At 38.1% G+C, this 20,157-nt stretch overlaps 1 protein-coding gene across 3 annotated transcripts in view; it reads left to right on the forward strand.

Annotated features, from left to right (window-relative positions):
* Positions 1 to 20,157, forward strand: part of ARHGEF9 (Cdc42 guanine nucleotide exchange factor 9) — a 356,264-nt gene that overhangs the window by 119,587 nt on the left and 216,520 nt on the right. For 2 of the 3 annotated variants that reach the window (XM_081276391.1, XM_081276390.1), the window contains exons 3-4: positions 1,485 to 1,629; positions 6,763 to 6,857. In XM_081276391.1, coding sequence (XP_081132517.1) covers positions 1,485 to 1,629; positions 6,763 to 6,857 — 240 coding nt within the window. Of the gene's footprint in view, positions 1 to 1,484; positions 1,630 to 5,900; positions 6,013 to 6,762; positions 6,858 to 20,157 lie in introns of those variants that run through there. The other variant, XM_081276396.1, reaches the window with a different exon arrangement.

A 20,157-nucleotide genomic window follows, 5' to 3' on the forward strand; every position in this document is an offset into this window, starting at 1 on the left:
TTCCTTAATTTAGTATGGGCCTCAGTAAAAGTACATAGTTTGACAATATACTGTATAGTTAGCCTCTTACTTCTACCTATAATAAAAATAATTCAAGGGCCCAGTCCCTTTCATTGCTGGGCTTCAGTTTTTTTTCTCCCATCTGTTTCATTGTGGGGAGATTAGAGTTTTGATTTGTAAACTTTCTAGTTCTAATGGTTTATGGGTCTGGAAGGCAAAGTAAATAAGTTAGGATTAAGAGGAGTGGTTAAAATCAACCCTGAGACCATGCCATTGGATGCATACAGAGCTACTGTCTGAAGCTCTGTTTTCAGTATGACCTAGTGACTGTTGCAAGAATGGACTGAATTGAGAATTTGTCTCGACCCAATTGCTAAACTAATTTCCAAGGATCATATAGACTGTTAACTGCTACTTATATCCAATCTTCTTATGAATAAGTGACACAGGTGGAAGAAACCTCTACTGTTTCCATAGTGACTTAGGAGCATTGGGGAGGAATGAAGGATGTAGGCACCAAGGTGTTATTTTCATGTTGTCTAGAAATACAGTATGGCAGGACTATAGTCAGATAGACTTATCACTTATTAGTTGTATGACTTTGGGAAATGCATTTCCCTTTCTAGCCTTAGTTTTCTGAATGTAAAATGGGCTACTGTCTACATTGTGAAGTAGTTATGAATAATGAGATAGTATGGTAAATAGGATGATTTATCAGGGTCTCTGATATATATCAGATACACCACAGAGATGCCATAGATCTTGGTTCCTTTCCATGTTTTTTACCTGGAGGTCAAGATTTTGGAAAATAAAAGGAGTTGGGATGAAGACAGCAGGCTATATTGATGGTGAGTGGAAGGACTTGGGTTTGATTTTAGCTAAGATGTGCTTTTGCAAGGGAGCATTTCTCTGTCTCTCTGTCTCTGTCATTCTTGTGTGTGCATGCACACACACTTGTTTTTAACAAAGTACTTTATTATGTGCTTTACTTGTATTATCTAATTTCCTCATCCCTGCAACTCTGAAAGGGACATAATCTGACTATTCCTTATATGCAAAGGAAGAAAGTGAGACTCAGAGAGATGAATCATTTGCCCCCCCCATCTTACAATAAGTAAATGATAAAGTCTTGCAAATGCAGAACCCTCACTCCTTGTATCTCAATATAAACCAAACACACACACACACACACACACACACACACACACGCACGCACGCGCGCGCACCAGAAAAGAGAAACAATGACTGTTATTTTCTTTAAACGAGTTGCTCGTTTTTCATTTTTTCCACTCCCTGGTATCTTCTAAGCTCTTGGTATTTGAGTATTTGCTTGAATTTATTAATGGCACATGTTCACCCTGCTTGTATTTGGGGCCTGGACCAAATGACATTTCAAAATGGAAGCTCTGACATTTAAGCCAAGTGCTGGCTTGCTCCTCACTTCTATTAAGTAATTCTATTTGGTTGTTGTTTGTTTTTTGCAGGCCTTATTTCCCCCAGCTGAACCATCACCAAGAACTCCACCACTCAAAATCCTTTTGGAAAAATGCCACTCTCTGCCCATCTCACAGAGTATCCCTGTGGAGCTGGACCAAGTGGGCTGGAGGAGACCCATGATGCTTTGCACTGGTATGTCTTTTATGCCCTCTCATTAGCATCTGAAGTTCATAATTTAGCCATGCCTTGTTATAGAATTAGCCTTTTTTAAAAAAAATCTGTCTAATTATACATGCACATAATATCTTTATTTATTTATTTATTTTTATGTGGTGCTGAGGATTGAACCCAGGGCCTCACATGTGCAAGGCAAGCACTCTGCCACTGAGCCACAACCCAGCATAGAGTTAGCTCTTTCATGCTCTTCTTTTAAAATGCAAATATCCCCATTTGGGTGGCCCTTTAGCTCAAAGCCCTTGGGAATCACATTCTTCCCCAAATCTCTCTTTTTCCCAGGATCTCTGTTCCTAGTACTTTCTAGGCTTTGGAATATGCTCCAGTTCTTGCTCTGCTATCCCTGCTTCACAGTGCACTTATATATACCATGTTGGCCTCAAAGGGACCTGTCTTACATAGTTCTCACCTCCATGGGGTCATCCTAGTCCTGTCTCTCTTGATTCTTACCTCACTTTCTGTGGGTTGTAGGTCCTTCATTTCCTTCACTGACTACCAATTATGGGAAACTCCTCAAAGCTTGGGGCAGCTTCATTTAACCCACTCAAAACCCAAGACTTTCCACTCCAAAACCTGGTTACTTCCCAGAGTTTCAGAGTGGGTCATTTCAGACTCAGCCCACTAGCTTTGCCTTCCAGGCTCTTCTCACTCACAAGTAAAGCTACATCTTCTGCCACATTGAGGGGAAATCCATGCTCTTGGATGCCTGTGCTTTACACCATATCCTAACAGGCTTCAGGCCTGTTTCTAGTCCTTTTTGCAGCAACAAAACTCCATGTGTGGGGGAAAATGGGTTGCCTTGTCTTAGAGCTTATCTCTCACCTTTCCTTCCTGGCTTTGCAGGAAGGTAGGACTCAAAGAAATAGCTGATTGGATCTTCTGTAGCATCATTACCCTCAAAACTCCCTAGAACTATGAAGGTAGTAAAAGGAAAGAGTAAAGAATTTTGAGAACAGGGAAATCTGATCCTTCACAATCAGAACTACAAAGGTCCTAAGAGTTTGAGTGGTCCTTTTGCTTTACAGATGGAGAAACAGTCTCAAAAGGTAAAGGGATCTGCCTAAGGTCACAGAGTCAGTTATGACTGAGGGCTTTGGTATCCTGAATTTCCAGCATGAACAAATGATATTTTTCTCCAGTTTTGGTGTGGAGTCTTAAATACTCGGCCAGGTGCAGTGGTGCATACCTGTAATCCCAGTGACTTGGGAGGCGGAGGCAGGAGGATTGCAAGTTCCAGACCAGCCTCAGCAACTTAATGAAGCCCCAAGCAACAAGAGACTGTGTCTCAAAATAAATTTTTTTAAAAATATTTTTATTTGTTGATGGAATTTATTTATTTATTTATTTATTTATTTATTTATTTATTTGTATGTGGTGCTGAGAATTGAATCCAGTGCCCCATGCATGCTAGGCATGCACACCACCACTGAGCCACAACCCCAGCCCTCAAAATAAAAAAAAAAAAAAATTAAAAAGGGCTTTGGGGAGCTGGGGCTGGGGCTCAGCAGTAGTGCACTTGCCTGGCATGTGTGAGGCACTGGGTTTGATTCTCAGCACCACGTATAAATAAATAAAAAATAAAGGTCTATCAACAAAAATAAATATTTGTAAAAAATGGGCTGGGGATGTGGGGGTGATACCTGAGTTCAATCCCTGGTATCCCCCCCAAAAATATATATATGTATACACACATGTGTGGATATATATGCATATATATACACACATATATGCATATATGTATGTGTATATATACATATACATACATGCATATATTTGTGTGTGTGTGTGTGTGTGTGTGTGTGTGTGTGTGTGAGTGAGATATGGGACGTCAAGGCTCTGGTTCCACCCAAACTCACCTGCAGTGTAGTTACTACCCCTTTCCACTCCTGTGAAGAAACGGCAGGTGGTGGATATAAAATAAGCCATTAAGTCAGCATCAGATGTCTGCCATATTTTCTAAGTCTCCTGCCTAGGAGTCTCCTATAATCCCCTAGGAAGTCAGGTCAGGGGGCCTATGGCAGAGGAACTGGTCACAGTTGTTTCTCCCCTCTCTCCTTTTCTCTTAGGAAGCAGACCCACCCCCTGGCAATTTAGAGGCTTTTGAGCAGCTGCTAACTCCCCGCCCCCACTGCCAAGTGCATCAGATAGACTCCCACGCAAGCCTCCTAATTGTTAGAAAGAAATAACAGCCCCTTAGGGTGAGGGCTCATCAGGGTTAATAGTCCTTACCATAGTGACTGCTCTGGGCTTATTTATAGGCCAAGGGTGGGAAAATGTATCCCCAACTTTGGTTTATGTTTTGGCATCACCTCAGCAGCCACTCTCACCTTTGGGATATAAATGGCTCCCACATTACAGTTCTGCTTCTCAAGGTCCCCACTAGACACTTGAGTCTAAAAATATCCCTGGGAAACAGGGTGACATCAGAACCCCATTTAGGAAGCTGGTTGTCATCCAGTTCCTCTTCTGTCTCTGATTCTGCTAGTGATAGGATCCGAGGACCACATTCAGATCGTGATTAGTATTTGATTTACTTCTATCTTGCTCAGGACCTGAAGAACTTCATTTCATTTTTTACTGCTGGATTTTTTCACTTCCATCTGCCTTCACATACACTCTTACCAACACTTCCCTCTAAGATTCTAACCTGGAGGTTGCCAGAGCAGACCATTATAATAGAAAGAGGATCAACTTTGGATTTGGATAGATCCAGTGTCAAATTTTTGCTCTGCCACCTTAGTAAACATGCATAAGATCTCTAGTCCTCAGTTTCCCCATCTGGGGAGTGGGATACTGAATAACATCTGTCTCACAGGAGTGTTGTGAGCACTGAATGAAATAGAATTTATGAATGTGTGAATGCTGCAGCACAGTTCCTATCATGCAAAAGTGCTCAGTGATGGCAGGTTGCTTCTTTTCTCCACTGTCCATCATGTGCCTAATTTTTTTTTTCCATATACGTACATACACCACTATGGAGCTCAACCTGGATTTTACTACATGAGCTTCTCCCTCTCATTCATTCTTTTACTCACTCTTTTGCACATTCAATAGACATTTATTGATCAAGATTGGAAAGTCAGTGGATTTTGTTTCCTGACAACTTAGAGTGATGGAAAGAGCAACAGTTTGGAAATGAGATATACTTAGATTTGAATTTTGCTTCTGCTACTTAATACCTGTGTTACCTGGAATAAGTCATTATACTTCTTTGAGCATCAGTATTCTTTTTAAAAATATAAGCCTAATTTTATTTTGAGGGGAAAAATAAAATGTATTTACATATATAGAAAAAGGCCTGGAAAACTTTCACCAAAAGAACATCAGTATTCTTTTTTTATCCTTTTTTAAAATTTATTTTCATTTATATATGACAGCAGAATGCATCACAATTCTTATTACACATAGAGAGCACAATTTTTCATATCTCTGGTTGTATACACAGTATATTCACACAAATTTGTATCTTCATATCTGTACTTTGGATAATAATGGTTATCACATTCCACCATGATTAATAATCCCATGCCTCCTCCCGTCCTCTCCAACCCCTCTGCCCTATCTAGAGTTCGTCTATTCCTCCCATTCCGCTCTCTATCCCACTACAAATCAGCCTCCTTATATCAAAGAAAGCATTTGGTATTTGTTTTTTGGGGGGATTGGCCAACTTCACTTAGCATTACCTTCTCTAATTCCATCCATTTACCTGCAAATGCCATGATTTTATTCTCTTTTATTGCTGAGTAATATTCCATTGTGTATATATGAATGTCAGTATTCTTATATGCAACTTGGGATAATCATTTGGATCTTACAAGCAAAGCTGTGAGGATTAAAAGGGCTAACAAACATGAAAGGCCTTATGAGGTGAGGTGCTATACAACTATCCTGAAATTATAATTTTGGCAATACAATAAAACAATTAGAGGTAGGAATATGTCTTTTATCTATCCAGGTACTCTGCATTGTCTTTAAATACCTATAGATGCCACTATTAGGAATCAAGATTTGTTTTCCTTATTAAATGAGGGGTTCTTGTATTTGGAAAAAAAAACAGAATATCAGAAACAGTCCTACTGTAAGCATACCCACACACGTCACCCCACATATTGGCGGAGCTCTGCTCAAACCACTTGAGGCTGGGCTGACTCAGAATCCTGTTTTGGAAGTAACATTCAAATCATTTCTCCCTGAGACCCTGCCCTTCTCAGTAGGGTTGGCTCTGGGTTGGTATTGATCTAGAGAGTTGTAGGGTACAACTGGAAGAACCTAACACCATTTGAATGAATAACCCTGGAACAATTAGAAGAATTTTTAAGCAAAACACTGGTTTATGAGCAGGTAAGAATAAACTTATGTATGTTTACTTATTTGAATATTTCTATGATAGTAGTACCAATTTAATCATGTTTGATAACTGAACCAGGTGTCAGGAGACTTGAGGTCTATTATTGGGTTTCTGTAGATACTTCTGTGTAGTGAATTATAACAAACCCCTTTTGAGAACCTCAGTATCCTCATACTGGAAATGGAAGCAGTGCTGTTTGGCTGCTCTGAGAACACAGATTTCACTTACTAATTGCATCTGATTAGATATATGCTTGGTTTATCCTCCTACTCCCTGGTTTTTGGACACATCCACTGCTCACATTTCCTCTTAAGGGGTGGGCTACAGAAACGGATGAAAATTTGAAACTATTTATGTTGTTCTGGGGAAGTGTTGGGAGAGGCAAGAAATTTGAGCTATTGTGTACTTTAATTAACCAGGCTATACATGTAACCTAAGACTTCAAGGTTACATGAAAATTGTTCAGAACTGGAATTCTTTCTTTATAATTCCAAAGAGCTTGAGATTTTTCTTTTCCCAAGAGCAATTTAAGTAGGTCTGGGGTACTTCAGATACTGGTTTTGAATTGAGAACTTTCAGCTAACTTTCTATCACTAAATTTACATGCGCATACCCTTCCCTCCCTTCCCCCTTAAGCCCTAATGCTGGTGGGTCTGAAAGATGGGCAAAAGTGACCAACAGTCAGGGCTCCCCAAAAGGAGCTGGGGTCTCGACTCAGTCTAAAGAGCACTCTCTTACCACAGGTAACTTGGACCAGGGCTCCAAGACTCTAGAAACCTGCAAGAAAATTGGTGGATACTGGAAGCTGCAGAGACCAGGAAACAAGCCAATAAATGAAGTAAGACCCCTTTCTTAGTACCTTAGTTCCTCTAAGCTTCCTTTTCCCTGCACATATTACATGTATTGGTGCTTCTAGCATGTGTAATGGAAGAAATTTATAAATGGGGTTTGGAGATATTTTATGGCTATATAAAAGATGGAAACATTGAACTTCTTCCCCTGGGATTAATTTTTGCATGAGAATAATCAAGGACTTTTTTGTGGTTTCCATGCAGCTTGCTGCTTCTGTTGTCTTTGGCTGCCTTTGCTGTAGCAGATGGGGGAACTGTTACATTTTAAACCCTGGGTACTTTGGTTTGCTTTTATTATATCCTTTAGGTTCATGATCATCTTCAGTGCTAACTGGTGACATATTCATAGGCATTCCTTGTCATAAATACAGACATAAAAAACTGGCACTTAGGATTTCAGTGTTAGCAGGATTCTTTATACCTGTGCCTGTTGGGCACTATATGGACATTTGTAGCTTTCTTGCTATAACTGTGAATATGTCTGTCTGTCCACGTATGCCTCTCTGTGTGTCTTTGTACATTTCATGCCTGTTAAAGGCTTCTTTGGTGCATGTGTGGGTGTCTTTCAGTATGACTAAAATGTGTTCTTTCTTAACTTTACCCTCTGCTGCTTCTATCTATCGATGTATCTTCATGTCTATCTATATATGTATATGTATATACATACATACATAAACACACACACTCCTTTTTGTCATATTTTATCTTTGGGTGTTTTGACATGTGCTGCCTTTTTGTAAGTGTTTGATTCTGTAGACCTTTTCACTTGCATGTTTTTCCTTGAAGATGTCTATGAATGCCTGTTTTCCTATGAGTCTTTATTTTTGCATAGTCAGTATATCTGGGAGCATGTGTTTGGGCACATAGGTTATATTTCTATGGCTAAGCCCTGGTGAGCAATAATACCGGTGAATGCAGCTTTTAGAGGTGTCTGGCCTGGTGGCTTAACTTTCACTACCACTGCCCTCCAATTTGAATATGCCCTCTCAGAAATAGATTCACAGCAGTTTAGGCCTGTTTCATGACAGCACACATTTAGATATCTTGGCCAGGGATATGTGTCATGAAATTGAAGTTTGTTGGTTTTTCTGTTGTAGTTTAAGAGTTGCAAAGTGAGGCCCACAGGAAATCTTTTATGGTTTTGGATTCTTTCTCTCATTATCTTCCCTCTGCTGAGTTTCCCTTTTCCTAGCCTTCCCACTTAATTCACTTGGTCCAGAGTTAGGCTGGTCCACTCCTCTCATGACAAAGGACACCAACAGACTCTTCTGTACACCTGTTTACATTTTAGCCATGTCTTTATTTTAGGCTTTTTTTTTTTTTTTTTTGTATTGGGGATTGAACCCAGGGGAGCTTTACCACTGAACTACATTCTGTTGGGCTTTTTTTCAGTCAGAGAACAAATGATCGGCTTCCTCTTAATTAGAAATTTCTGTATGTTCAAAGATGGCAATTAGGCATTTGTGATAATATTCTTTCCCAAGGTAAGCCAACCTTTGTAAGACCCCTAGAGGTAAAATCCAAGGAAGTGTTTCCAGTAAGATAAAATATCCAGTGGTTTAGGGGGCTACCAAAAAGACTATAACTGTTAAGAAACAGTTTTGTAGCCCTTATCAGCCCTATAGTAATATTGTTATTACTAATATAATAAAAGTATATGTGTCATATGTAATTATGTGTAATATAATATTACTATAATTCTATAAAAAGTAATAATAATACTAGTAATAATAATAGTTCAAATCTCTGTGGCATTTGAAAAATTATTTCAAATTCAATGTTTCATTTGACCTCATGGCAGTGCTGTCAATTAATCTCACCCCTATTTTGTAGATGAAAATTTTGAGGCTCAAAGAGGGGCATCTTACTAGTAAGTAGTATAGCCAGGAACCGAACTCACTGTATAATCCTAAATCAAAAGGCAAGGCTTTTTATCTATGCTGTCTTTCATGATTCCCAAAAATCCAGAATTGTAAGCAAAACAGTTTTTCAAGGGATTGAGCCAAGGTAATTGTAAAAAAAAAATCTAGTTATGTGATATTCAAGACTTTTTATAAGGTGGAATTTGAGCTGGGCTCTGAAAGATGGGAAGATTGAAATAGAGCAAAAGGAGATGGCCTTTTCAGACAGCAGGAGCTATATAATATATCCCTGTCCCCTGGGAAGAGTCATTTCAAGCTGGTCTCTTATAAACAGTTCTAGGAGTGAAAGGGAGCCACTCTTTTCATGTCTGTATACTTTACAGTTAAGAGAGTACTTTTGCACATATAATGTCTTTTAATTATCACAGCCATCATGGAAATACTATGTTACTTCCATTTTCCATGTAATGAAGTGAGGCTGGAAGGAAATAAATTTATATCAGAGGCAGTTTATAATTTCTTGTGGCCCTAAGCCAGTGGCTTGATGCCCATTCCATGGCACAATTAGGGAAAATGGCAGGGTATCTACAGTAGGTTTAAAAGTATATGGATCTATCCATATTCTACCCCTACCACTCCTAATATTTGCCAACTTTTTTAGGGACACATATTTATTGGCTTTGGCCTTGACAGGTAGGCATCAGTTGATGATCTTATCAGGAAAACCTGCTGTGGCAGTCCCCCACCTTACCAAATCAGGGAGCTCTGATGGGAACACTCTGGAGGTGAGATCAGCACTCAGATCTCCAGCAGTCTGAAAGAAGAAAGCTGCGGTTTTGGGCTTCCCCTCAGTTCTTTTCCCTTGTGCAACCCTTACGTGTCACCTGTCAAAAAGCCAGCCACACTTTCTCCCAGTAGTTAAAATTAGCCAGCCTCCTCTTTTCCCCAAGGCTATTCTAAGAAAACATTTTCAAAAGGAAGTTTATTAATCAGATGATGAGGAGAAATTGGTTTATAGGAGTTGGCAAGTGTGAGCCTTGAGATTCGGGATCTAGTTATTTTTCCTTGTTCCTAAGTTTTAGGCAAAAAAGTCTCTGGATCTCATTGAAATTTGGCTGTTCGTGGTAGATATTCTGATCATAATAAGTGACGAACTTTTCAAAGTGCATCCACACCTACTATCTCAGTGAGGCAGAAGAGATGTCTCAGAAAAACTAAAAGATCTTATTTAAGATCACCTAGATAACTGTTGGTAGAACCAGAATTGGAACATTGTGTCTGAACTCTCAGGTCCATGTTCTTTTTATAACAGCCACCTGGATTACATTGATAGATTTAGATTTCAAAGCTCTTTTTGTCTTGGAAATTCAGACCATTTTGAGACAGCTTTATTACCATGTAATTTACATATACTAAACTCACCAAGTTTAAGTATACTATTTGATGCATTTTTTACAAATGTGTATAGTTATGCAATCACCAACACAGTTGTGATATGGAACATTTTCATCACCTCCACAAATTCCCTCATGTCACTTTGTAGCCTGTTCATTCCCCTCTACTCCCTGGCAATCACAGATCGTCTCTTTATCTTTATAATTATGCCAGAACTTTTAAACTGGCAATAATTAGTTTGTCTTCAAAACCTGTGTAGGCAAAATGATCCCTGTTTTGAATCTTGCAACCTATGGGAAGTGAAATAATTTTCTATAAGTCAGACAAAATATTTGTTTGTTCATTCACTTATCCATTCATTCATTCATTCAGAAAACAGTGATTCCATTTCAGAATCTATGCTGCATGCAAAATTTTAAAAGTCTATGCTCTCAAAGTTTTCACAGTCTAATCAGAGGAGACCCATAAACCAATGAAGAATTAGAGCAATGAGATACATTTGAAGAAAAATGCTTCAATCCAGGACTAAGAAGTGCTTAGTTCTGTTTGGAGAAGTCAAAGAAAGAGACCAGATCCTGAATTCCAGAGTAGGTGTTTTTAGAACAATGATCAGGTGTTCTGAAATCGGTGGTAGAAGTTAAAGGGACAGCACTGGATGTCTTTTTCCAGGCCAAGAGAAGGAAAATATGTGAAGAATTAGCACACTGGGCTTGGAGAATGGAAAGATGGAAGCATGAGTTGGTAGATATCTGTTAAAATCTCAAAGGATCCCCAAAGGTCAGGAGTCCTATTGGACTTGATATCCTTGATCTTAACTTAGTTGGAAAGTTTAAGTGAGTGCCAGTGTGGTAATTATCTTGTTAAGCCCTGAGGTTTTGGGAATTTCAAGAATGTTTGGGTTGAAAAATGTTCATTTTGAGGATTGCTTTTATTTCCTTGTTTAGATAGCAAAGAGATGTTATCCCAGGGACCTGAAAGACAATGCATGACTTTTTTTTCCTAAGAGGACAGAAGCAGTAGAGGCTCAGTCCCATCCTTGGCTACATATTATGGAGACCTTAGATGGTGGGGATCCCGAGGCTATGAGTATATTTGTCATAAAACTGTTAAACTGCCAGCATTTCTGCATCTCACTATGTCTTTAGAACTAGATAAATCTCTCCCACAGGCCTGAGCCTTCCCTGAAGGAGATATTTTCCATTTTCAACCACTTAGCATAGAGCTCAGAAATTAGGTTCTGGAATCAGAAATATATGGGTTTTCATCTTCAATGGCTGGAATAGGGAACCAAAGTCCCCTTCTGCCAGAAAGTCTAGAAAGATTTCTGAATGAAGAGTCAGGAGTCCTGGAATATAGTCTTGGTCCTGGGTAATTTGGGTACTATTTTCTTCCCTACCTTGCTTGAGTCTTAGAGGGACTAAGGACTTTAATCTGGGACTATAGAAGTGCTTAGTTTTGTGTGAAGAAATCAAGTTTACTAATCTGATTATAAGAAAGTTTAACTGGATACCCTTACAGGTTCTTTCTGTCCTTTCAAAAGGTGTATTCTGGTGGCTAAATAAGAAATCCCTGTAGTTGTTCTTATAGAACCAGGCCTCAACATTGTCTGGGTTGCTCAGCAAACAAGTGCTACAGTTTCATAACAAGAACAATATGGGGACTGGGGCTGTAGGTCAGTGGTAAAGTACTTGCGTCACATATGTGAGGCACTGGGTTCGATCCTCAGCACCTCATAAAACAAATAAAGATACTGTGTGTTTACCTACAAATAAATAAATATTTTTTAAAAAAGAACACTGTGGGACAGAACAAAGTGATCTAGGACTTTCTTCTTCTTTCCCCCTCAGGCTATGTTGTGACTAAGTAGAGTCAAGTGAGGCACTTGACTTAGGGGCAAAATTTAAGGGGTTACTAAAAAACACTCAAGAATCAGGATTAATAGTATTTAAATATAATACTTTAAAATTAAAATTAATGAATATGAAAATCCACCATTAACAACATAGTAAAATTTTAAATAAAATGAGATCAGTATTGCCAAACTTCCCTTTAGCCTTGGACTCCAATATGGCTTGGTGTGCCATATTGTGCCATTGTTAACTCCCTTATATTTCTCCCTAATAGAAAAAAATATGCCTCACTTAGGAATCCAAGATTGAGAAAGCCAAGTTTCTGCATAAGTTTGGTACTTGTTCTTTACACAAAGTATCTTATGTATAGTAACAGGAGTAGAACAACATAATGGTTAGGGGTAGGGCCTCTAGAGCCAGACAGGCAGTATGTGAATGTTAAGTCTGCTATTTATTACCTCTATGACCTTGGGCAAGTTAACTTTTATGAGTCTCACTTTCTCATTCAGTAAAATAGGGACAAAAATAATACCTTCTTCATAGGGCTATTCTTAGGGTTAAATTAATTAGTATATATGAATATCTAAGCAAATAATCTATTATGTGGTAACATTGTATATGTACTAAATTTAAGGATTTTGAGATTGTGAGATTATTCAGGATTATCTAGGTGCAGCTGTCATAATCATAAGGCTTCTAAAAAGGAAAGGAGGGGCAGCAGAGATAAAGAAAGATGTGATAGACTGAGGCAGAAGAATCAGAGATGTTGGAAGGTACTACTCTGCTGACTGTGAAGATGGAAGAAGTGCCTTTAGACAAGGAATTCAGGCATCTGAAGAGAATTGCAAAAGACAAACAGACAGATCCTCCCCTAGAGCCACCGGTAGTATGCCCAGTGTTCCTAAAGGAGCACACCTTGATTTTAGTTAATTAAGACTCATTTTGTATTTCTTTTCTTTAGAACTAAAAGATAATTTGTTTCATTCAAAGCCACTTAGTTTGTGGTAATTTGTTTCTGGATTTTCAGATTCATGCTGAAAGGCAGAAAGAGAAGCCTTTCAGTACTTTAGGACAGGCAAGCCATTTTAATATATGTAGAACATCTCAGTTGTCATGTCTGAGTGTTGCTAACTTGTGTGATCAGACTGTCACATTCATAGGTCTTATGGGAATATTTTCATAGTCCCTGGTTATGGCCTGATTGAAGTCAATCCTACAGTCGCCTGTGTGGCTCAGGGGGACTATGGGCAATGAGGATGTGAACACCAAAGAGACTCCCATTTAACACCTTGCTGTCCAATTTTTTTTGTCTCTACCCAGGTGTGATATAACTCATACCTAGCTGTTGGATTCTGTTAGCCCTGCTCTGCACTCCTAGCAGACCCTACTCCCCACTAAGTACATGGCTACTCAAACTTATCCTCATGTATGGGTTCCACTGCTACTTGGATCATGATATCACTTATAATTTCTTTCTTTTTCTTTAAGTTGAAAATATAAAATGAGATAATTGTAGATTCACATGCATTTGTAAGAAATAATATAGAGAATTCCCAAGCATCTTTGCCCAATTTTCCTAATGATAACAGTTTGTAAAACTATAATACCATGTCACAATCAGGTTACTGACATAATAGAACCCACCAATCTTATTCAGTTTCCCAAGTTTTACTAACTTTTTTGGATGTGTTTAGTTTTTTTCAGCTTTATCCTACACATAGATTCATGTATCTTCCACCTCGGTGAAGGTTCTGAACAATTGCACCACTAAAAGTATTTATTCTGTTGCCCTTTTATAGCCATCCTCACCTGTCTCTCACCATCTCCTCCAACCCTTGTATAACATTAATCCACTCTTGATTTCTAAAATTTTGCTTTTGTAAGAATGTTACATAAAAGGAATTATACAGTATATGATCTTTTGAGGCTGGCTTTTTTTGTTTAACTCATCCTAACTCCCTTGATGTCTATCTAAGTTGTTGCATGTATCAATAGCCCATTCCATTTTATGCCTTATACAGTTTTCCATGGTATTAATGTCCCACAGTAAACCATTCACCTATTGAAGGACATTAGGGGTATGTCCAGTTTAGGGCTATTATGAATAAAGCTGTTATATAAATTTATGAATAGGTTATTGGATGAATATAAGTTTTGATTTTTCAGAAGTAAACTTCTAAGATTACATTTGCTAAGTGGTGTGATAATTGCATGCTTAATTTTGATTTTGTAAGAAATTGCCAAACTGTTTCCCAGGGTGGTATGCCATTTACTTTCCCATCAGCAAATTATGTGTCATGTTTCATTGCATGAGTAATCCAGTTTTAAGCATTTATACCAATATTTGATATTGTCAATATTTTTTATTCTAACCATTATAATAGATGTTAGAATATAATAGATTATATATAATAGAATCTATATTATTATATATTAATAATTATAATTATAATTAATAGTACTATATTTTAATTATATATTAATATATAATATATATTATATATAATAGAATATAATATATTATAATAGTGACATCTCATTGTGATTTTAATTTGAATTTATCTAGATAATGTCTGATGGTGTTGAATATCCTTTCATGCACTTATCGGTCATCTGGACATCAACTTTGGAGAAATATATGCCTTCTCTGAAGGCTGTGTGATAAAGGCTTGGTCCCCTGCTGATGGCACAGATGGGAGGTGGTGGAAACATTAATATATGGGGCTTATTTGGAGGAAGAAGGTCACAAGGCTGGGGTTTGGGGAGAGGGCATGCCTTTGAAGAGTTTATTTGCCGCCTCCCTTTTCCTCATTCTCTTTCTCTGCTTTCTGATTACGCTGAGGTGAGAAAACTTTCTTGCCATAACCTTCTACCATAACCTTCTCATCACAGGCCCATAGCAATGGGAACCACCAACCATGGGCTGTAATCTCTGACACCATGAGCTAAAATAAATCTTTCCTCCTTTAAATTGATACTCTCAGGTATTTTGTCTCAGCAGAGGAAAGCTAATTTAGTCTATTCATATCTTTTTTCCTATTTTCCTACTGGATTGTTTTTTTTTAAATTATTTATAAATGGGCACAATATCTTTATCTTGTTTGTTTATTTTTATGTGGTGCTGAGGGCCGAACCCAGGGTCTCATACATGCGAGGCGAGCACTCTACTGCTGAGCCAGAACCCCAGCCCTGGATTGTTTTTTTACTATTAAGTATTGAGAATTTTTATATATTTTAGATATTGGTATTTTGTCAGATATGACATTTCAAAGTATTTTCTCCCAGGTCTGTGGCTTGCCTTTTCATCAACTTCACATGGGTTTTCAAAGAGCAAAATGTTTACATTTCGAGAGGGTTCACTTTGTTGATTTTTCTTTTTATGTATGGTGCTTTTATCAGCATGTGTAACTCCTTAACAAACTATATTCTCAAGATTTTCTTCTTTTATTTTTCTAAAAAAGTTTACAGTTTAAAAAAGTTTATAGTTCTATGCCTTCCAGGTATAATCTAGATTTGCACCTTAATTAACAGGCTCCCCAGATCAAGCTCCCACAGTGCATTTTACCCTTCATATACTTCTAGTCACCTCATTTAGGAATCCCTTCATCATTAGCCCATATCCAGCCCTTTAATTCCTTAATACCTTGCTTATTTTAACTACCTTCTAAGCCACTGTCTCTTCTTCCTGACATTTAGATTTTTTTCTTTCCCATTATTGAGCCGTCCGTTTTGTGTATGAATTCCTTCTTTTCCTATAGCCCAAGTCACCTCTTTTTTCCCTCTTCTGTAACCCCCAAACTCTTTCCTTTTCTTTCTTATCACCTGGTCCCCTCCAAGTTCCCCATCATTTAGCTATGGTCTTCTTTCTCCTTCAAGGTCCCGCTTCTCCCTAAACCCTTGTGTACCTTCTATGCCCCCATCTTCCCTATCAATGCCTCAATTTATCACTTAACCTCTTTCTCTGCTGCATTGTTTCTGAAGAGAAGCTTCTTTCTTTCACTTATCTGCATCATGGCTACTTATCTCTCAACTCTACCACTTAGTTGATTCTACTCCAGCTCGTCCTTGTCATTGTGCTCTATATAGACATTTAGAGCCTGTCTCTGTCATCGAGGAATCACATTTAGATACTTATTTTCTTGACAAGGCTTTCTTGAGAAAATAAGATATCCATAGCTTCTGAAACACAAATCCTGTTTGCATTTTTACAGCTGGGCAGGCAATTTCCACCTTACTTTTCTGAAGTTGCTCTAAGAGTTGCATGTACTTATATGAAAACAGCAGGGATTCAACAAATGCTAATTCCATTTCCTACTTTGACATGTTCCTTCCAGTCCATGGGGACTGTTTTAGTCAGCTTTTTTGCTGCTTTGACTAAAGGACCAGACCAAAAACAATTGTAGAGGAGGAAAAGTTTATTTAAGGGCTAACGGTTTCAGAGGTCTCAATCCATAGACAGCAGACTCCATTTCTTGGGGCTCAAGGTAAGGCTAAGCATCATGGCAGAAGAGTGTAGCAGAGGGAAGCAGCCCTCATGGTGATCAGAAAGTAGAGAGAGAGATATCTCTACTTTCCAGATGCAAAATATATACCCCATAGCCATGCCCCCAATTAACCACCTCCTCCAGCCACACCCCACCTGCCTTCAGTCAACACTCAGTTAATCCCATCACGGATCAATTCACTAATTAGGTTAAGACTATAACTTCATGCTTTTCCTTTCAAACCTTTTTGCATTGTCTCATACATGAGTTTCTGGGGGACACCACATCTAAATTATAACAGGGACTAAAGGTTTTGCCTAGACATTTGGGAGTGGATGTGACAGTCTTTCTCATCACTTGGACTCTAAATAGCATAGAGGGGAAGTTGTACAACTGAAGGGCAGGTTTCATGTTTCCCTTGGCTTTTCCTTTTTTTCTTGTGGGACTGTATGAAGTGAGTTGGATTGACCAAAATCCTTGGCCAGGCCTGGCTACTTGTCAGGGGCATGGTGACTTCTAAAACTATCACCTCCTTTGGCAGGGTCTCTTCCCTTTGTATCACTCTTTCTTCACCATTTAGGAAGTGGCATCACCCATAATCCTGGGCCCACATTTAGTGCCTTAAATGTCAAAAACCAGGGCTTTGCTTCTTAACTTGAAAATCTGGCCACCTCCTATTTTTTTCTTTCTTTATTTTTTAGTTTTCAGCAGACACAACATCTTTTGTTTGTATGTGGTGTTGAGGATCGATCCCGGGCCGCACGCATGCCAGGCGAGCGTGCTACCAATTGAGCCACGTCCCCAGCCCAGGCCACCTCCTATTGTAGAGAGTGCATCCTTTTATTTTTTTGGTCAGTGAGTCCCCACTCTTTCTTTTAAGAACTTATTGTTTGCCAAGGGTAGAGGAGCATGTAGGAAGGGAAGGAAAAGAGAACTTTGGAGTATCTAAACTGATAGGCCTGGACAGACCACCTGATCCAATAGCTTTGTTTTATAGCTAGGAAAACTGAAGTCCAGGAAGGGAAGTGACTTACCCAGCAAGTGACCGAGCTAGGGTCAGAAGCCAGGTTAAGAGGGAAGGAGAGAGTTGACTTTATCCATCTTGGACTCACTTTGTTTGTCAGACTCACATTTCTACACTGGGTTTTCATTGATGCCATGACAAATAGAATGTTATACTGGAGGTCTCCTAGGAATTGGGAGCAAACTAATTCTCATCCTGAGCAATGAACCACTCTTCTCATGGAAGTTTCTCTTGGATCCATGACAGAAATTCATACTCTGGCATGTTTCTAGTCTGTGGTCCTATTCAAGAGCCCAGAAATGGATTGACACAACATTTCTGCTGTATGGTGGCTAGGAGAATGAGTATTATGGGAAAACTGCGGAGTCCAAGCAGTCAGGATCTTCACAGGGACTCAAAATTACACTGCCCTAATAGTAAAGACTACTGTTTAAGTGTTTGTTGTACACTATGTGTTCCGTATGATTACATTTCATCCTTATAGAAACCCCATGAGGAAAATCCAATTATTGATCTTTGTGTAGATGAGGAAACTAATGCTCAGAGAAGTAAAGTGACTTATTTAAGGTCACAAAGCTGGTAATTGGTAAAGTTGGAATTTAAACCCATATCTACCATATTCCATAAATGTAATGCTTTTATGAAGTCGTTAAGCTGTTAGCCCAGTAACTAGATACATTTAGGCTGGTCCTTCAGGATGGTGATACATTGGCAATGATGATGATGAAAATTTGTCATTTTCTCTCATCTTTCTCCATCTTGGGACTGTGTTAGGCACTAGAGAGGAGTCAGGCATTTTCCCTCAAATTGTTTATAATTAAGGATAGCAGTGGTATGTTGACACATTAAGAAACACGTACAGCAAAGGAACCCACCAATTCATTTGTGTAAGCTACCATTGGCAATGCCATTCAAATTGGATTTTGAAGGATAGGTAGGAGTTTTCAAGCCATTGAAAATGGGGTTAACAGGGCAGGGCTAGAAACATGCATTACAGTTATAGATCACAGTCTAAATAAAGGCAAAGAAGAATATCAGTCCTTGATTTGCTCAAGGAGTAGGTGGTGGAAGCCATGATATTAGAATCGTCATTCTAATAAGTGGCTAAAATAACATAGTAACCTATGTTACTTTCCCAAATCCTTTAGAGATTAATAAATATTGCAGTCCTGGGTCCTGAATTACCCTGTAGTGTCCACTGGGGATGTAGAACAGACAGCATGGATTAATTCTAATACTTTATTTGTTGAGGTTTAATTCTGTTTTCATTTTCATTTCATGAAATTTTCGTTTCATTTTCTGTTTTGTCAGTGAGAGAAATAGCCTTCCAATAGCAACTCAGTATATTCTCTTACTCCCAAACTAAGACCCTTTCCCACATGATCTTAAGTTAGTTTCCTTTACCGAGTCTCCTCTTTGTTTTGATCTCTTTCTTGTAATTTAAAATATCAAGATAAATAAGCTCATAACTTTCAAAGATTTCTGTCATACATTCAAAAAACTGACAACATTGGTTGGGTCTCAGCAGGGAATGTAGGTGGTAATGGGGCAGGGACAGAGGTGGGGACACTTTTGTATCTTTTTGAACTTTATATCATGTGCATGTTTTACCTAATAAAATGATTCATTATATCAAAGAACTGGTGGGACTAGTCTCCAGTGACCTCCTAACTGCTATCAATCTTGGGCAAAATAATCCAGTGAACATTCCTAGGTAACATCAAGGAATGGCATTCATCAATGGGTTATCACTCTATTCTCAAATAAATGGTAAAATAAATTATTGAAAGGTAGCAGGCACTAAATTTAGAGTTAAGAAAAAGTAATGTGTACCTGGGATATCCTTCATTATCAGAAAACAAATAATATTGAAGATAATCATAACGACTTAGCCAATTAAAATAATATACTGTGATCTAGACACTGTTCTAAGTGTTTTATATCAATTAACTGATTTAGTCCTCATATATAGAGTAAAGACTATTAACAACATCATTTTACAGAAAAGAAAACTGAAATAAAAAGAAGTTAAAGCTATTCGTATAAGGTCAGAATCTTTTCAGAGATGTCTGGACTAGTTTTTTAAAGAACAATTGAATTAGCTTAAAATGGGCTCCCACTTCCAAAACAGTGACAAGTAAAACAAAATATATAACACCTACCCAAAAGAAATCTATGAGAATATTTTTTTATTTCACATATTTAAAAGCAGTGGATCTTGAATATTTGGTAATAGTTTGCATGTTTTGTTGGTAGAAATAATTACTGACTCAGTAGGATTAGGTATATACCATAATACAACATTGATAATAACACAGTGAAATACTTAAATATTATCAACTATTTATATGTGCCAAGAACTGTCTAAGCATTTAACCCCCATTTGATCTCTTTCTTGTATTTTAAATTTGACATTAATTTTTATACCCAGTCTTGTTTTCTTTAGTATTATATTATTCTTTCACTCCATTTACCTCATTATAATCTTATGGGAGCATCCCTGATGGACTTTACTAAAATTGTCATACCAAACCAGGTGTCTAAAATGCATTGTTACTTGAAGTTTCAGAAATCTTTTCTTTCTTTGTTTTGTTTCATAAAACTGTTATCTGTTACTGTATTTGACCTGCTAAAGTTGGCTCCAAGTATACAGGTTCAGGTATTCTTCCTTC

The sequence above is a fragment of the Spermophilus citellus genome, assembly GCF_964194105.1.
Source record: "Spermophilus citellus genome assembly, chromosome: X".
Taxonomy (NCBI): domain Eukaryota; kingdom Metazoa; phylum Chordata; class Mammalia; order Rodentia; family Sciuridae; genus Spermophilus; species Spermophilus citellus.